The sequence below is a fragment of the Oncorhynchus clarkii genome, unplaced genomic scaffold (assembly GCF_045791955.1).
Source record: "Oncorhynchus clarkii lewisi isolate Uvic-CL-2024 unplaced genomic scaffold, UVic_Ocla_1.0 unplaced_contig_795_pilon_pilon, whole genome shotgun sequence".
NCBI classification, from domain to species: domain Eukaryota; kingdom Metazoa; phylum Chordata; class Actinopteri; order Salmoniformes; family Salmonidae; genus Oncorhynchus; species Oncorhynchus clarkii.
The window spans coordinates 25,001-45,000 of record NW_027257927.1 but is presented as its reverse complement, the minus strand read 5'-3'; the positions used below and the strand labels follow the sequence as shown (position 1 = coordinate 45,000).

General features: G+C 41.2%; 1 protein-coding gene across 1 annotated transcript in view; it reads right to left on the bottom strand.

The window, feature by feature from the left end:
* The window catches only part of LOC139393674 (receptor-type tyrosine-protein phosphatase beta-like), a gene marked incomplete at its 5' end in the record, with an annotated part of 94,372 nt that overhangs the window by 50,549 nt on the left and 23,823 nt on the right, over nucleotides 1-20,000 (bottom strand). Inside the window, 4 exons of the mRNA XM_071142018.1 lie at nucleotides 1,376-1,550; nucleotides 3,229-3,332; nucleotides 12,995-13,276; nucleotides 14,162-14,437. Coding sequence (XP_070998119.1) covers nucleotides 1,376-1,550; nucleotides 3,229-3,332; nucleotides 12,995-13,276; nucleotides 14,162-14,437 — 837 coding nt within the window. The remainder of the gene's footprint in view (nucleotides 1-1,375; nucleotides 1,551-3,228; nucleotides 3,333-12,994; nucleotides 13,277-14,161; nucleotides 14,438-20,000) is intronic.

The following is a 20,000-nucleotide window of genomic DNA, read 5'->3' as shown; positions in this document are numbered from 1 at the left end:
TGGTAGAAACACTACTACTGGTAGAAACACTACTACTGTTAGAAACACTACTACTGGTAGAAACACAACTACTGGTAGAAACACTACTACTGGTAGAAACACTACTACTGGTAGAAACACTACTACACTACTACTGGTAGAAACACTACTACTGGTAGAAACACTACTACTGGTAGAAACACTACTACACTACTACTGGTAGAAACACTACTACTGGTAGAAACACTACTACACTACTACTGGTAGAAACACTACTACTGGTAGAAACACTACTACACTACTACTGGTAGAAACACTACTACTGGTAGAAACACTACTACTGGTAGAAACACTACTACTGGTAGAAACACTACTACACTACTACTGGTAGAAACACTACTACTGGTAGAAACACTACTACTGGTAGAAACACTACTACTGTTAGAAACACTACTACTGGTAGAAACACTACTACTGTTAGAAACACTACTACACTACTACTGGTAGAAACACTACTACACTACTACTGACCGAAACACTACTACTGTTAGTGGTCTGGTAGAAACACTACTACTGGTAGAAACAATACTACTGTTAGTGGTCTGGTAGAAACACTACTACTGGTAGAAACACTACTACTGATAGTGGTCTGGTAGAAACACTGGTGGTACTCATACAACTCATACAAGTTTAGACTGTCAGACAGCGCATGTACCTGGAGCATGTCAAAGGTCATTTAGCAGGTCATTTACCAGGTCATTTACCAGGTCATTTAGCAGGTCATTTAACAGGTCAGTTAGCTGGTCATTTAGCAGGTCATTTAACAGGTCATTTACCAGGTCATTTACCAGGTCATTTAGCAGGTCATTTAGCAGGTCATTTAACAGGTCATTTACCAGGTCATTTAGCAGGTCATTTAGCAGGTCATTTAACAGGTCATTTAACAGGTCATTTAGCAGGTCATTTAATGGGTCATTTACCAGGTCATTTAACAGGTCAGTTAGCAGGTCATTTAGCAGGTCATTTACCAGGTCATTTAGCAGGTCATTTAACAGGTCAGTTAGCTGGTCATTTAGCAGGTCATTTACCAGGTCATTTAGCAGGTCAATTAACAGGTCATTTAGCAGGTCATTTAGCAGGTCATTTAACAGGTCAATTAACAGGTCATTTAACAGGTCATTTAATGGGTCAGGTCACGTATCAGCATGTTGGGACAGCTAAATCCCACCAACCATTGTGTCACTTGTTTGGCGTCATCTGGTGTGGTGGTTCTGTGTGGTGACCTGGTTTGTTGTCATGGTGATTGTGGGTCTGGATCTTACAGCAGATAAACTCTACTCTAGGATGGGGTCTATGATACAACTCCGGTTGTCAGCCGGTATAGGTAGTTACTCACGGTCGATCATGGTGACCACGTTCTCCTCCACGGCGGGGCTGCTGAGTCCAGCTGAGGCCACTCTGACAGCCACGTTGTATCTCCTGTAAGGCTGTAGGTTCTCCAGGCTGAGTAAGGTACTATCCCGGGCCAGACGCAGGGCGTACACCAGCTCCCAGCTGTCCTGCTGACGCACCTGGAATGTAGTGGACATTACTGTAGTCCACTCCTTGTTTTCAACATACTGACAACTGATTACCTAAGTCCACTCCATGTTTTCAACATACTGACAACTGATTACCTAAGTCCACTCCATGTTTTCAACATACTGACAACTGATTACCTAAGTCCACTCCATGTTTTCAACATACTGACAACTGATTACCTAAGTCCACTCCTTGTTTTCAACATACTGACAACTTTAATAGTCCACTCCATGTTTTCAACATACTGACAACTTTAATAGTCCACTCCATGTTTTCAACATACTGACAACTTTAACAGTCCACTCCATGTTTTCAACATACTGACAACTTTAACAGTCCACTCCATGTTTTCAACATACTGACAACTTTAATAGTCCACTCCATGTTTTCAACATACTGACAACTTTAATAGTCCACTCCATGTTTTCAACATACTGACAACTTTAATAGTCCACTCCTTGTCTGGGGCAGCTCGAGCAGGGCAGAAATTTGACAAACTGTTGTATCCTATGACGGTGTCACGTTGAAATTCACTGAGCTCTTCCGTACGGGCTATTCTACTGGGCTATTCTACTGGGCTATTCTACTGGGCTATTCTACTGGGCTATTCCGTACGGGCTATTATACTGGGCTATTCTACTGGGCTATTCTACTGGGCTATTCCACTGCCAGTGTTTGTCTATTTTACCAGGCAAGTCAGTTAAGAACAAATTCTTATTTTCAATAACGGCCCAGTGGGTCAACTGCTTGTGTTTAGGGGCAGAACGACCTTGTCAGCTCAGGGATTTGATCTTGCAACCTTCCCGTTACTAGTCCAATGCTCTAACCACTATGTACCTGCCTCTAACCACTAGGCTACCTGGCTCTAACCACTAGGCTATATGGCTCTAACCACTAGGGTACATGCCTCTAACCACTAGGCTACCTGCCTCTAATCACTAGGCTACCTGCCTCTAACCACTAGGCTACCTGCCTCTAACCACTAGGCTACCTGCCTCTAACCACTAGGGTACCTGCCTCTAACCACTAGGCTACGCTGCCTCTAACCACTAGGATACCTGCCTCTAACCACTAGGGTACCTGCCTCTAACCACTAGGCTACCTGCCTCTAACCACTAGGCTACCTGCCTCTAACCACTAGGCTACCTGCCTCTAACCACTAGGCTACCTGCCTCTAACCACTAGGCTACCTGCCTCTAACCACTAGGCTACCTACCTCTAATCACTAGGCTACCTGCCTCTAACCACTAGGCTACCTGCCGTCTATGGAGATTGCATGGCTGTGTGGGTGATTTTATACATCTGTCAGCAACGGGTGTTGCTGAAATAGCCCAAATCCACCAATTTACAGGGGTGTCCACATAGTTTATGTATGGGTTAACCGAAAGGTTGCTGGATCGAATCCCTGAATCCCTGCCCCGAACAAGGCAGTTAACCCATCGTTCCCTGGGTGTGGATGTTAATTAAGGCAGTTTAGAGGGGTTGGCTTAAATGAGGAAGACACATTTCAGTTGAATGCATTCAGTTGCACAACTGACACGGTATCCTACATCCCTGCAAAGCCTTTAGTAAAGTTGGAGAAATGGTATCAGACACCCTGACCTCAACTTGTACAATAATAAGACAAGACATAAAGAGAGTGTGTGTTTGTGAGAGATGTTACATTACCTCCACGGTATAGGAGTCCCAGTGGGAATCAGGGAAGGTCCAGGAACAGGAGATGGATGAGGAACTCTGGGGGAAACAGTGCATGTTCCGCAGTCTGGATGGGTCTGGGAGGAAGAGAGGGAACATTTAGGATTGATTCTTTGATTGATCGATCGATTGATTGGTTGATTGATTAATATTTAATAAACCTTTATTTATTCAGGTAAATTTGACTGTGATTACACAAAGTCCCTAGTCCAAGAAAGCATGGCATGACGTTTTAGTGCAGGGAGTTTTAGAACCATTGAGCTCAGGGTCTCATAGCCCTGAGACGAGAACTACAGTATTACCTTCGGGAGCTTTAGTTAGGAGCACTGTGACAACCAACCTCTGTCTCCTCTACCTTCCTACCACCTGTTTCCTCTACCTACCTGACCTCTGTCTCCTCTACCTTCCTGCCCCCTGTCTCCTCTACCTTCCTATCTCCTGTCTCCTCTACCTACCTATCTCCTGTCTCCTCTACCTTCCTATCTCCTGTCTCCTCTACCTTCATATCTACTGTTTCCTCTACCTTCCTGCCCCCTGTCTCCTCTACCTTCCTATCTCCTGTTTCCTCTACCTTCCTGCCCCCTCTCTTCTACCTTCCTGCCCCCTGTCTCCTCTACCTTCCTGCTCCCTGTTTCCTCCACCTTCCTATCCCCTGTCTCCTCTACCTTCCTGCCCCGTCTCCTCTACCTTCCTGCTCCCTGTTTCCTCTACCTTCCTATCCCCTGTCTCCTCTACCTTCCTGCCCCCTGTCTCCTCTACCTTCCTCTCCCCTGTCTCCTCTACCTTCCTGCCCCCTGTCTACTCTACCTTCCTAACTATGCACTAGCAGTCTGGGTTGAAGATAACACATTTAAAACAAAAGGACTCTAACATCCCATAACTATTTGCATAAAATGAGAAAGAATTCTAAACTAAGGGACCAGCAATGTTAGTTAGCAAAGGCCCTGGGCCCATGTATCTAAAAGCTTCCTGATGGAATAATGATCTGTCCTAATAAGGGCATCTTCAGCCTAGCTAGCAGTGAGAGACAGAGGACACATGAAAAAAAAAGCACTTTTTACTGTTTTACTGGAGGCTTCAATCAGACTTCAATCATTGGCCAGGAGTGAGGATACAATAGGAGCCAGGCAGAGCATTATGAGTTTTGCTGACTCACCACCGACCATAAGAGGCTCTACAGTACGTCACATCAGACTGAGGACAAAGTGGTCAGGGACCGGTTGAATAGAAAGGCTCTCTACATAACAGTGTGAAAGCAAATGAGCACAGAGGCCAAGAATAATATTTTGAGAGGTGTGTTTTGTTCCCGTGCCCTTGGACTGTCTGCCTTTTTCAAAAGGAAAACAACGGTCTGCGTTAGCCCACACTATACACACACACACACACACGACTCAATAACAGGGTTCAATGGAAGTGTGTGGTCTGCGTGACACACGGTTCCAAAGAGATATACACACTGACACTAGCTTCTGTATCTACCTTAGAGGGACCTCAACTAGTCTGAAGCTTCATATTGATGATAGCACTATAAAGGCATTTACATATTCACTCAAAATATTTGTTGTAAATCCACTTGCTCTCTGTGGACTCATTCTTATGGAAACACGTTTTGAGTCGACTGGTTTTAAGACTCAGCACCGTGCCATGTTATCTTGGACCAGGTCAAACTGATGTAGAAGTTAGTAGATTGGGCTGTAGTGGTCAAGGGGCCTTGGTTGTTTACCAGAATGACTGGTAAATAGAATGAATAGAACCTGTAACCCTGGTAATATGACTGGTAAATAGAATGAATAGAACCTCTAACCCTGGTAAATAGAATGAATAGAACCTCTAACCCTGGTAAATAGAATGAATAGAACCTCTAACCCTGGTTAAAAGAATGAATAGAACCTGTAACCCTGGTAAATAGAATGAATAGAACCTCTAACCCTGGTAATATGACTGGTAAATAGAATGAATAGAACCACTAACCCTGGTAATATGACTGGTAAATAGAATGAATAGAACCTGTAACCCTGGTAAATAGAATGAATAGAACCTCTAACCCTGGTAATATGACTGGTAAATAGAATGAATAGAACCTCTAACCCTGGTAATATGACTGATAAATAGAATGAATAGAACCTCTAACCCCGGTAATATGACTGGTAAATAGAATGAATAGAACCTCTAACCCTGGTAATATGACTGGTAAATAGAATGAATAGAACCTCTAACCCTGGTAATTTGACTGGTAAATAGAATGAATAGAACCTCTAACCCTGGTAATATGACTGGTAAATAGAATGAATAGAACCTCTAACCCTGGTAAATAGAATGAATAGAACCTGTAACCCTGGAAATATGACTGGTAAATAGAATGAATAGAACCTGTAACCCTGGTAATATGACTGGTAAATAGAATGAATAGAACCTCTAACCCTGGTAAATAGAATTAATAGAACCTGTAACCCTGGTAATATGACTGGTAAATAGAATGAATAGAACCTGTAACCCTGGTAATATGACTGGTATATAGAATGAATAGAACCTCTAACCCTGGTAATATGACTGGTAAATAGAATGAATAGAACCTCTAACCCTGGTAAATAGAACGAATAGAACCTCTAACCCTGGTAAATAGAAAAGATAGAACCTCTAACCCTGGTAATATGACTGGTAAATAGAATGAATAAAACCTCTAACCCTGGTAAATAGAATGAATAGAACTTGTAACCCTGGTAAATAGAATGAATAGAACGTGTAACCCTGGTAAATAGAATGAATAGAACCTCTAACCCTGGTAATATGACTGGTAAATAGAATGAATAGAACCTGTAACCCTGGTAATAAGACTGGTAAATAGAATGAATAGAACCTCTAACCCTGGTAATATGACTGGTAAATAGAATGAATAGAACCTCTAACCCTGGTAAATAGAATGAATAGAACCTCTAACCCTGGTAATATGACTGGTAAATAGAATGAATAGAACCTCTAACCCTGGTAACATGACTCGTAAATAGAATGAATAGAACCTCCAACCCTGGTAATATGACTGGTAAATAGAATGAATAGAACCTCCAACCCTGGTAACATGACTGGTAAATAGAATGAATAGAACCTCTAACCCTGGTAATATGACTGGTAAATATAATGAATAGAACCTCTAACCCTGGTAAATAGAATGAATAGAACCTCTAACCCTGGTAATATGACTGGTAAATAGAATGAATAGAACCTCTAACCCTGGTAAATAGAATGAATATAACCTCTAACCCTGGTAATATGACTGGTAAATAGAATGAATAGAACCTGTAACCCTGGTAATATGACTGGTACATAGAATGAATAGAACCTGTAACCCTGGTAATATGACTGGTAAATAGAATGAATAGAACCTCTAACCCTGGTAAATAGAATGATTAGAACCTCCAACCCTGGTGAATGGAATGAATAGAACCTCTAACCCTGGTAATATGACTGGTAAACAGAATGAATAGAACCTCTAACACTGGTATATAGAATGAATAGAACCTCTAACCCTGGTAATATGACTGGTAAATAGAATGAATAGAACCTCTAACCCTGGTAAATAGAATGAATAGAACCTCTAACCCTGGTAATATGACTGGTAAATAGAATGAATAGAACTTCTAACCCTGGTAATATGACTGGTAAATAGAATGAATAGAACCTCTAACCCTGGTAAATAGAATGAATAGAACCTGTAACCCTGGTAATATGACTGGTAAATAGAATGAATAGAACTTCTAACCCTGGTAATATGACTGGTAAATAGAATGAATAGAACCTATAACCCTGGTAATTTGACTGGTAAATAGAATGAATAGAACCTCTAACCCTGGTAAATAGAATGAATAGAACCTGTAACCCTGGTAATATGACTGGTAAATAGAATGAATAGAACTTCTAACCCTGGTAATATGACTGGTAAATAGAATGAATAGAACCTCTAACCCTGGTAATATGACTGGTAAATAGAATGAATAGAACCTCTAACCCTGGTAAATAGAATGAATAGAACCTCTAACCCTGGTAATATGACTGGTAAATAGAATGAATAGAACCTCTAACCCTGGTAAATAGAATGAATAGAACCTCTAACCCTGGTAATATGACTGGTAAATAGAATGAATAGAACCTCTAACCCTGGTAATATGACTGGTAAATATAATTAATAGAACCTCTAACCCTGGTAATATGACTGGTAAATAGAATGAATAGAACCTCTAACCCTGGTAATATGACTGGTAAATAGAATGAAAAGAACCTCTAACCCTGGTAATATGACTGGTAAATAGAATGAATAGAACCTGTAACCCTGGTAATATGACTGGTAAATAAAATGAATAGAACCTGTAACCCTGGTAAATAGAATGAATAGAACCTCTAACCCTGGTAAATAGAATGAATAGAACCTCTAACCCTGGTAATATGACTGGTAAATAGAATGAATAGAACCTCTAACCCTGGTAATATGACTGGTAAATAGAATGAATAGAACCTGTAACCCTGGTAAATAGAATGAATAGAACCTCTAACCCTGGTAATATGACTGGTAAATAGAATGAATAGAACCTCTAACCCTGGTAATATGACTGGTAAATAGAATGAATAGAACCTCTAACCCTGGTAATATGACTGGTAAATAGAATGAATATAACCTCTAACCCTGGTAAATATAATGAATAGAACCTCTAACCCTGGTAAATAGAATGAATAGAACCTGTAACCCTGGTAATATGACTGGTAAATAGAATGAATAGAACCTCTAACCCTGGTAATATGACTGGTAAATATAATGAATAGAACCTCTAACCCTGGTAAATAGAATGAATAGAACCTGTAACCCTGGTAATATGACTGGTAAATAGAATGAATAGAACCTGTAACCCTGGTAATATGACTGGTAAATAGAATGAATAGAACCTCTAACCCTGGTAAAATGACTGGTAAATAGAATGAATAGAACCTCTAACCCTGGTAATATGACTGGTAAATAGAATGAATAGAACCTCTAACCCTGGTAAATAGAATAAATAGAACATCTAACCCTGGTAAATAGAATGAATAGAACCTGTAACCCTGGTAATATGACTGGTAAATAGAATGAATAGAACCTCTAACCCTGGTAATATGACTGGTAAATAGAATGAATAGAACCTCTAACCCTGGAAATATGACTGGTAAATAGAATGAATAGAACCTCTAACCCTGGCAATATGACTGGTAAATAGAATGAATAGAATCTCTAACCCTGGTAATATGACTGGTAAATAGAATGAATAGAACCTCTAACCCTGGTAATATGACTGGTAAATATAATGAATAGAACCTCTAACCCTGGTAATATGACTGGTAAATAGAATGAATAGAACCTCTAACCCTGGTAAATAGAATGAATAGAACCTCTAACCCCGGTAATATGACTGGTAAATAGAATGAATAGAACTTGTAACCCTGGTAATATGACTGGTAAATAGAATGAATAGAACCTCCAACCCTGGTAATATGACTGGTAAATAGAATGAATAGAACCTCTAACCCTGGTAATATGACTGGTAAATAGAATTAATAGAACCTCTAACCCTGGTAAATAGAATGAATAGAACCTGTGACCCTGGTAATATGACTGGTAAATAGAATGAATAGAACCTGTAACCCTGGTAATATGACTGGTAAATAGAATGAATAGAACCTCTAACCCGGGTAATATGACTGGTAAATAGAATGAATAGAACCTCTAACCCTGGTAAATCGAATGAATAGAACCTCTAACCCTGGTAAATAAAATGAATAGAACCTCTAACCCTGGTAAAATGACTGGTAAATAGAATTAATAGAACCTCTAACCCTGGTAATATGACTGGTAAATAGAATGAATAGAACCTGTAACCCTGGTAAATAGAATGAATAGAACCTGTAACCCTGGTAAATAGAATGAATAGAACCTCTAACCCTGGTAATATGACTGGTAAACAGAATGAATAGAACCTCTAACTCTGGTAAATATAATCAATAGAACCTCTAACCCTGGTAATATGACTGGTAAATAGAATGAATAGAACCTCTAACCCTGGTAAATAGAATGAATAGAACCTGTAACCCTGGTAATATGACTGGTAAATAGAATGAATAGAACCTCTAACCCTGTTAATATGACTGGTAAATAGAATGAATAGAACCTCTAACCCTGGTAATATGACTGGTAAATAGAATGAATAGAACTTCTAACCCTGGTAATATGACTGGTAAATAGAATGAATAGAACCTCTAACCCTGGTAATATGACTGGTAAATAGAATGAATAGAACCTCTAACCCTGGTAATATGACTGGTAAATAGAATGAATAGAACCTCTAACCCCGGTAATATGACTGGTAAATAGAATGAATAGAACCTCTAACCCTGGTAATATGACTGGTAAATATAATGAATAGAACCTCTAACCCTGGTAATATGACTGGTAAATAGAATGAATAGAACCTGTAACCCTGGTAATATGACTGGTAAATAGAATGAATAGAACCTCTAACCCTGGTAATATGACTGGTAAATAGAATGAATAGAACCTCTAACCCTGGTAATATGACTGGTAAATAGAATGAATAGAACCTCTAACCCTGGCAATATGACTGGTAAATAGAATGAATAGAACCTCTAACCCTGGTAATATGACTGGTAAATAGAATGAATAGAACCTCTAACCCTGGTATATTGAATGAATAGAACCTCTAACCCTGGTAAATAGAATGAATAGAACCTCTAACCCTGGTAAAATGACTGGTAAATAGAATTAATAGAACCTCTAACCCTGGTAATATGACGGGTAAATAGAATGAATAGAACCTCTAACCCTGGTAAATAGAATGAATAGAACCTGTAACCCTGGTAAATAGAATGAATAGAACCTGTAACCCTGGTAAATAGAATGAATAGAACCTCTAACCCTGGTAATATGACTGGTAAATAGAATGAATAGAACCTGTAACCCTGGTAATATGACTGGTCAATAGAATGAATAGAACCTCTAACCCTGGTAATATGACTGGTAAATAGAATGAATAGAACCTGTAACCCTGGTAAATAGAATGAATAGAACCTGTAACCCTGGTAAATAGAATGAATAGAACCTGTAACCCTGGTAAATAGAATGAATAGAACCTGTAACCCTGGTAAATAGAATGAATAGAACCTGTAACCCTGGTAATATGACTGGTCAATAGAATGAATAGAACAGGCTTGGAACCTCTCACCCTGACAACTTGACTGGTAAACTCACAATGGCTGCCTGGTAATATGTCTGGTCAATAGAATGAATAGAACCTGTAACCCTGGTAATATGACTGGTCAATAGAATGAATAGAACCTCTCACCCTGACAACTTGACTGGTAAACTCACAATGGCTGCCTGGTAATATGACTGGTCAATAGAATGAATAGAACAGGCTTGGAACCTCTCACCCTGACAACTTGACTGGTAAACTCACAATGGCTGCCTGGTAATTGTGATGCAATAAATTGTGGAATGTTTTCGTGCAATAGAAGGTATTTTTGTAACGTCCGTTGAGTTGAATCAACAAATCACATCACATATTATACTTCCTGCTTTGCTCCTGTGGGTACAATCGCAATAGCTGCCAATCCAGCCATCATGCCATAATTGACTTGATGCACCTCCTGTCCAGTCTATTTCCATGGCAACACATGCAGACAGGAGAGGAGGAGAGAAGAACATGTTTTCCTAAAAGCTGTCGTCAAGGAAAAGGGTGGCTACTTGGAAGAATCTAACATCTCAAATATATTTCTATTTGTTTAACACTATTTTGGTTACTACATGATTCCATATGTGTTATTTCATAGTTTTGATGTCTTCACTGCTATTCTACAATGTAGGAAATACCCTGGAATGAGTAGGTGTGTCCAAACTTCTGACTGGTACTATATATATTTATTTTTGCTATTCTAACATGTTTTACTGTGACTGCAGTCATTTGGCTGATCAGTTCCTGTCACCCAAAATGCCATGACTGTCACAGCCATTACTACCGTCTCCTGCACATGAAGTATGACGCATTCTCACCACCCTCCTTTTTCTCTTCAGCCAGGTGTGCACAGTGTAAAGAAAAATGGCGATGTCCTAGACTAACTATACCCACATAAAGATGATTATGACAAATCTAAACTTAGATTTGGGTGTGTCATTTTAGGTGAAAATGGAAAGAAATGGTCCGATGTTTGAAAAGCCTGGGGCAGGGTAATATTTGCCATACCATTAAGCAGTTATGCCATTTATATTGAAATGGAAAGTGATAAGAGTCTAAGGGTTGTCATGAGCCAGACGCTGAAGGAAGATTCATATCCCAGACCAGAGGGGGAAAACGATGTGTTCCCCAAATGGGACCCTATTCCCTACGAAGTGCACTACTTTTGACCTGACTCCCTTATGGGCAGTGGTAAAACTAGTGCACCAAAATAATGTGTAGGGTGCAATTTGGGACATAAGAATTTATGAGAATAGAGAAGAACTCATTTGCAACTTTAAGTTACACTACGAGCCAGGCAGAGGCAGGTTCTCCATCAATGTGTGTGTGTACATCCATGTATGTGTGTGTGTGTGTGTGTTCATCTATGTGTGTGTGTGTGATTGATTGAGCAAAGCTTAGGCTATTAAGAGCAGCAGTGTCACTGAGAGGACGGTTGAAGATGAAACCATTCATTATCTAGATGTCCTGTTGAACCTCTTCATCAACCAATACCATTCATTATCTATATGTCCTGTTGAACCTCTTCATCAACCAATACCTTTCATTATCTAGATGTCCTGTTGAACCTCTTCATCAACCAATACCTTTCATTATCTAGATGTCCTGTTGAACCTCTTCATCAACCAATACCTTTCATTATCTAGATGTCCTGTTGAACCTCTTCATCAACCAATACCTTTCATTATCTAGATATCCTGTTGAACCTCTTCATCAACCAATACCTTTTATTATCTAGATGTCCTGTTGAACCTCTTCATCAACCAATACCTTTCATTATCTAGATATCCTGTTGAACCTCTTCATCAACCAATACCTTTTATTATCTAGATGTCCTGTTGAACCTCTTCATCAATCAATACCTTTCATTATCTAGATGTCCTGTTGAACCTCTTCATCAACCAATACCTTTCATTATCTAGATGTGTGTGTGTGTGTGTGTGTGTGTGTGGCGGTGTGTGTGTGTGTGTGTGTGTGGCGGTGTTTGTGTGTGTGTATGTGTGTGTGTGTGTGTGTGTGTGTGTGTAAAGTAGGACAGGATGCAGAACCCAGAAGCCCTTTTAGAATCTCTCTCAGTTCCGGGCCTTGATTCTATATTCTGTTTGGCCTCATCCTGCTCCAAACCATCTCTTCCCCAGAGAGCCAAGCTCAACGTGGGATTTAAATAAGAACTTCAAACAACTCAGTCAGATGCCCGAAATCCCCCCCACCCCCCCACTACCCTGCCCACACACACACACTTTAATTTACCTTCTCACAGTCAATTTCACTTGAGTGCACAGGTCTCTTTACCTTGATCAGTTGTGTGCTTCCCTCTAGTGGCTGATGTTGGAAGTACTTCCCACCAATCAGGTTTGAATTGTTTTCATGGAATTCTACCAGTCCAATAAATACTATAACTCTAACCATGAATAACACAGTTTAAACCCCAACAGTAAATCAAATATCCCTCTCTCATAGGCTCCACCTACTTGTTCTGAGGCTCCTCTGGATTGGCTGGCTGTTGGCGATAGGCCCGCCCTTGGCTCCTCCCCCACTGACAGTGCGGATGGTGAAGTTGTACAGTCGTCCCGGGAACATCCCATCCAGGATGCGGCTGGTTGGCTGAGGCGCTGTGATTGACAGGGAATCTCTGGGAGCCCATTGGAGGTCAAAGGTGTCGTAGTCACCAGAGGCGGGACCATCCCAGGTCAGTTCTACAGAGCTGTTACCACTGATGTCCCTGAAGGATACCATGGAGGGAGGCTCTGGGGCTGAGGGGAAAACACAGACAGAAACAGGCTTTACTGCAAGTAGCACAAAACACAGACAGAAACAGGCTTTACTGCAAGTAGCACAAAACACAGACAGATAGAGGCTTTACTGCAAGCAACAATATTTTGAATAAGTTTAACATATATATTTAATATTTAGTTTAATTCTGTGTGTTAATTTTCTCTGTCATTTGAACTCTGGATACATGGACCCAGAGTGCAGAGTATTCTCTAACTAAGGTGGTACTAGTCAATATAGTTGTTAAGTAGAATGGATACATGGACCCAGAGTGCAGAGTATTCTCTAACTAAGGTAGTACTAGTCAATATAGTTGTTAAGTAGAATGGATACATGGACCCAGAGTGCAGAGTATTCTCTAACTAAGGTAGTACTAGTCAATATAGTTGTTAAGTAGAATGGATACATGGACCCAGAGTGCAGAGTATTCTCTAACTAAGGTAGTACTAGTCAATATAGTTGTTAAGTAGAATGGATACATGGACCCAGAGTGCAGAGTATTCTCTAACTAAGGTAGTACTAGTCAATATAGTTGTTAAGTAGAATGAATACATGGACCCAGAGTGCAGAGTATTCTCTAACTAAGGTAGTACTAGTCAATATAGTTGTTAAGTAGAATGGATACATGGACCCAGAGTGCAGAGTTTTCTCTAACTAAGGTAGTACTAGTCAATATAGTTGTTAAGTAGAATGGATACATGGACCCAGAGTGCAGAGTATTCTCTAACTAAGGTAGTACTAGTCAATATAGTTGTTAGGTAGAATGGATGCATTTTATAACAGCTATCATCCCTGGCATCATTGGATCATTGTAAATGAATATGACTTTCAGACAGAGACAGAGAGAGAGAGGGTTGTGTACTGACCCGTCCTTCCCTTCGCAGACACAGAATTAGTCAGCTCTCCACTGTGTGTGACCACCTTAGCCCGGTACACACGGCCAGGTACCAGTCCCTGGAACAGGTGTTCTCTCTGCTCCATGCCCAGCTCCTGGGCGGCCAGGGTAGTGGTTGAGCCCTCCAGGCCACCGTACAGGACCACTTGGTACCCACTCCACTCCCCTGCCCCAGGCAGCCAGCTGATGGAGAGACGGTCAGTACGCTTACCACCCTGGACGTGGAGAGAGCGCACTGGGGCTGGGACTGGGGGGGAGAAGAGGGTAGAGAGGGTTATTTGGGGGTTAGGGATGGAAGAGAGAAGAATGGAGGTTTGGGGGGATGGTTAAGGGGATGGGGAGAAGAGAGAGAACAGTGGTTTGGGAGAGAAGAGCGGGAACAGGGGTTTGGGGGGGAAGAGAGAGAACAGGGGTTTGGGGGAGAGAGATAGAACAGGGTTTTGGGGGAGAAGAGAGAGAACAGTGTTTTGGGGGAGAGAGAGAGAGAGAGAGAACAGGGGTTTAGGGGAGAGAGAGAGAGAACAGGGGTTTGGGGGAGAAGAGAGAGAACAAGGTTTTGGGGGAGAAAGAGAGAGAACAGGGGTTTAGGGGAGAGAGAGAACAGGGTTTTGGGGGAGAGAGAGAGAGAGAGAGAACAGGGGTTTAGGGGAGAGAGAAAGAACAGGGTTTGGGGGAGAAGAGAGAGAACAGTGTTTTGGGGGAGAGAGAGAGAGAACAGGGGTTTAGGGGAGAGAGAGAACAGTGTTTTGGGGGAGAGAGAGAGAGAGAGAGAGAGAACAGGGGTTTAGGGGAGCGAGAGAACAGGGGTTTGGGGGAGAAGAGAGAGAACAGGGTGATAGAGTCAGTTCATGCTCTGTTGTATTATCAAGAGGAAAGGCAGAGATTCTGAACAGGGTTGTGTATCTGGCGTGTAGATATCCACCTGGACATCTAACATTCATCTGATCAGAGAAGTTCTTCATCATGTTTAATCACTCAAATGTCTGTCAGACCAATGACGTTCTAATCTCTCCTGGGTCGACTACGTGACACAAATGGCATCTGAACAAATGACGTGAGTTTTTACTTCTGGGTTGTCGAGATGAATGAAGTAAAAATTATAAGAAGTGAGCTCAGAGGTCAGACAAGAGGCTGTGTAAAAGTCACAGTCATTTACATATAAAATCCCATGGGGAGAAAAGTCATTTTGACATTCACATCGTTGACAAAACAAAAAGATCACCAAGCAGGGAATGTAATGACATTAAGGCAGTGATTTCCCCAGACTGTCTCCCACCTCAAAGACCATAAACTGCTTTACATCCATCAACACATTACATTGATAAAATGAGCCCCTTCTTCTGCAGAGCAGTATGGGAATATTCACATCAGAGTTGTAATAACAGTCTCAGGCCCAACAAAGAGCTACCACACATCATCTCTGCAATAAGAAATTAACAAATACAACCAACTGACTAGTGGCGAGTTTCCACTGACGATTTACTCCCATGTTTTAGCCAAAAAGACTCAGACTTCTGTTTCTATCTACAGCAGGACCCGGCACCGTGTCTCCCTGGGACATGGCTCCTGTTCTCTCTTGGGTCTAATGCCAGGCCGCTGGTACCTTTCATCTGGTACATACAGCGCATTCGGAAAGTATTCAGACCCCTTGACCTTTTTCCACATTTTGTTACGTTACAGCCTCGTTCTAAAATGGATTAAATAAAAATGATCCTCATCAATCTACACACAATACATACATACATACATACATAATGACAAAGCAAAAACAGGTTTGCAAAAATTTTAGCAAATTTATATATTTTTTAAAACCTGAAATACCTTATTTATTATTTATTTACTTTATACTTATTTATTATTTATTATAAGTATTCAGACCCTTTTTCTTTGAGACTGGAAATGGAGATCAGGTGCATCTTGTTCCCATCGATCATCCTTGAGATGTTTCTACAACTTGATTTGGAAAGGCACACACCTGTCTATATAAGGTCCCACAGTTGACAGAGCATGTCAGAGCAAAAACCAAGCCATGAGGTGGAAGAAATTGTCCAGGAAGTGGAGGTGACCAAGAACCCGAAGGTCACTCTCACAGAGCTCCAGAGTTCCTCTGTGGAGATAGGAGAAACTTTCAGAAGGACAACCAACCCTGCAGCTCTCCACCAATCAGGCCTTTAGGGTAGAGTGGCCAGACGGAAGCCACTCATCAGTAAAAGGCACATGACAGCCTGCTTGGAGTTTGCCAAAAGGCACCTAAAGACTTTCAGACCATGAGAAACAAGACTCTCAGGCTGATGAAACCAAGATTGAACACTTTGGCCTGAATGCCTGGAACCATCCCTACGGTGAAGCATGGTGGTGGTGGCATCATGCTGTAGGGATGTTTTTCAGCGGCTGGGACTGGGAGGCTAGTCAGGATCGAGGGAAAGATGAACGGAGCAAAGTACAGAGAGATCCTTGATGAAAACCAGCTCCAGAACGCTCAGGGCAGACTGCGGCGAAGGTTCACTTTCCAACAGGACAACGACCCTAAGCACACAGCCCAAAAGAACGCAGGAGTGGCTTCGGGATAAGACTGTGGACTTTAACACCTTCTCACAAAGCAACTATCTAAATGATGCAGAGGTTGTTGATTCTGCTCAACACCAAGTATTTTTTTTGTGTCACAGTCCTGATGGAAAAAACAATATCACCAGAGACACATTAACATAAACCACTGGCTCAGTGGGGAAAGCCCCAAGGCGTTACAATCATTTGCATTTAGATTGTAATAATGACAGCGGTGCTGTGAAAGAAAAGATTGTCATTGACATACAGTACAGACACACCACTTCAGATGCTGTGGGGTTGTTACCCTGTCTGACACTTCTGGTTTTTAGAATGACTTACAAGTTCATCTAAAGTTGTAGCAGACATTTGGCTTGTTAGGCACAATATATGTTGAGAAAACCTTGGCCCATAAAAAAAAAAATGTACAGCAATTAGCTTTCACATTCAGCTGGATGAATGTGGTGTTTCTTTTGAGGACGACATGTAGTCATGGAGGAAATGTGATCCCTAAAATTCCTACATTCAGAATGAATTTCAGCATCGTACACATACACTAAACGATTCATGCATACTAAATGAATATGTCACACGTCCATCAAAAGAAACAGGTATTGTTTGACACATTATAGATTGAATTGATAATAAAGTAAATAAAGGATAATTTATATACAAATGCTATTTGACAGTAAACAAATTAACAACTGACTTTCAGTAGACTTATAGAGAAGGACTTTCATCAAGCGCAGCACTTACACAAATTACTGAGAAATTGATGATAAAAAAGATTGTGGAGGCTGTTTTGTTAGACTTCAGTGCAACTTTTGACATTATCGATCATAGTCTGCTGATGGAAAAACGTATGTGTTATGGATTTCCCATGCTACATTGTGGATAAAGAGTTACCAGTCTAATAGAACACAGAGGGTGTTCTTTAATGGAAGCCTCTCCAATAAAATCAGGAATTCCCCAGGGCAGCTGTCTAGGCCCTTTACTTTTTAAAATCTTTACTAATGACATGCCTCTGTCTTCGAGTAAAGCCAGTGTGTCTACTATACACCTCAGCTACTACAGCGACTGAAAAGACTGGAACTCTTAACAAAGAGCTGCAGTTAGTTTCCGAATGGGTAGCAAGGAATAAGTCAGTCCTAAATATTTAAAAAACTAAAAGCATTGTATTTGGGACAAATCATTCACTAAACCCTTAACCTCAACTAAATCTTGCAATGAATCATGGGGAAATTAAGCAAGTTGAGGAGACTAAACTGCTTGGAGTAACCCTGGACTGTAAAACTGTCATGGTCAAAACATATTGATACAACAAATCAAATTTTTGCTAAGATGGGGAGAAGTCTGTCAATAATAAAGCGCTGCTCTGCCTTCTTAACAACACTATCAACAAGGCAGGTCCAACAGGCCCTGGTTTTATCGCACCTGGACTACTGTTCAGTCGTGTGGTCAGGTGCCACAAAGAGGGATTTAGGAAAATTGCAATTGGCTCAGAACAGGGCAGCACGGCTGGCACTTGGATCTATACAGAGAGCTAACATGAATAATACGCATGTAAAGCTCTCCTGACTCGAAGTGGAGGAGAGATTAACTTCATGTTGAATGCACCTAGCTGTCTGTTTAATCTACTGGCACACAGCTCAGACACCCCACAAGACATGCCACCAGAGGTCTCTTCACAGTCCCCAAGTCCAGAACAGACTATGGCATAGGCACAGTACTACATAGAGCCATGACTACATGGAACTCTATTCCACAGTACTACATAGAGCCATGACTACATGGAACTCTATTCCACAGTACTACATAGAGCCATGACTACATGGAACTCTATTCCACAGTACTACATAGAGCCCTGACTACATGGAACTCTATTCCACAGTACTACATAGAGCCATGACTACATGGAACTCTATTCCAGAGTACTACATAGAGCCATGACTACATGGAACTATATTCCACATTACTACATAGAGCCATGACTACATGGAACTCTATTCCACAGTACTACATAGAGCCATGACTACATGGAACTCTATTCCACAGTACTACATAGAGCCCTGACTACATGGAACTCTATTCCACAGTACTACATAGAGCCATGACTACATGGAACTCCATTCCAGAGTACTACATAGAGCCATGACTACATGGAACTCTATTCCACAGTACTACATAGAGCCATGACTACATGGAACTCTATTCCACAGTACTACATAGAGCCCTGACTACATGGAACTCTATTCCACAGTACTACATAGAGCCCTGACTACATGGAACTCTATTCCACAGTACTACATAGAGCCCTGACTACATGGAACTCTATTCCACAGTACTACATAGAGCCCTGACTACATGGAACTCTATTCCACAGTACTACATAGAGCCCTGACTACATGGAACTCTATTCCACAGTACTACATAGAGCCCTGACTACATGGAACTCTATTCCACAGTACTACATAGAGCCATGACTACATGAAACTCTATTCCACAGTACTACATAGAGCCATGACTACATGGAACTCTATTCCACATCAAGTAACTGATGCAAGCAGTGAAATTAGATTTTATTTTAGCTAATAAAAAATACACCTTATGGAAGAGGGGGTACTGTGAAGAGACACACAGGCACAGACACGTGCATACAAACACACAATAACATATGCACTATACACACACATACACATGGATTTTGGGTTGTAGATATATGGTAGTAGAGTAGGGGCCTGAGGGAACACATTCAATGTGCTGTGAAATCTGTTGTGAATGTTTTGTAATGTTTTAAAAATGGAAGAACTGCCTTCATTTTGCTGGATCCCAGGTAGAGTAGCTGCTGCCTTGACAGGAACTAATGGGGATCCTTAATAAACCCCAGGAAGAGTAGCTGTTGCCTTGACAGGAACTAATGGGGATCCAAATTAAACCCCAGGAAGAGTAGCTGCTGCCTTGACAGGAACTAATGGGGATCCATAATAAACCCCAGGAAGAGTAGCTGCTGCCTTGGCAGGAACTAATGAGGATTCATAATAAACCCCAGGAAGAGTAGCTGCTGTCTTGACAGGAACTAATGGGGATCCATAATAAACCTCAGGAAGAGTAGCTGCTGCCTTGACAGGAACTAATGGGGATCCAGAATAAACCCCAGGAAGAGTAGCTGCTGCCTTGACAGGAACTAATGGGGATCCATAATAAACCCCCAGGAAGAGTAGCTGCTGCCTTGGCAGGAACTAATGAGGATCCATAATAAACCCCAG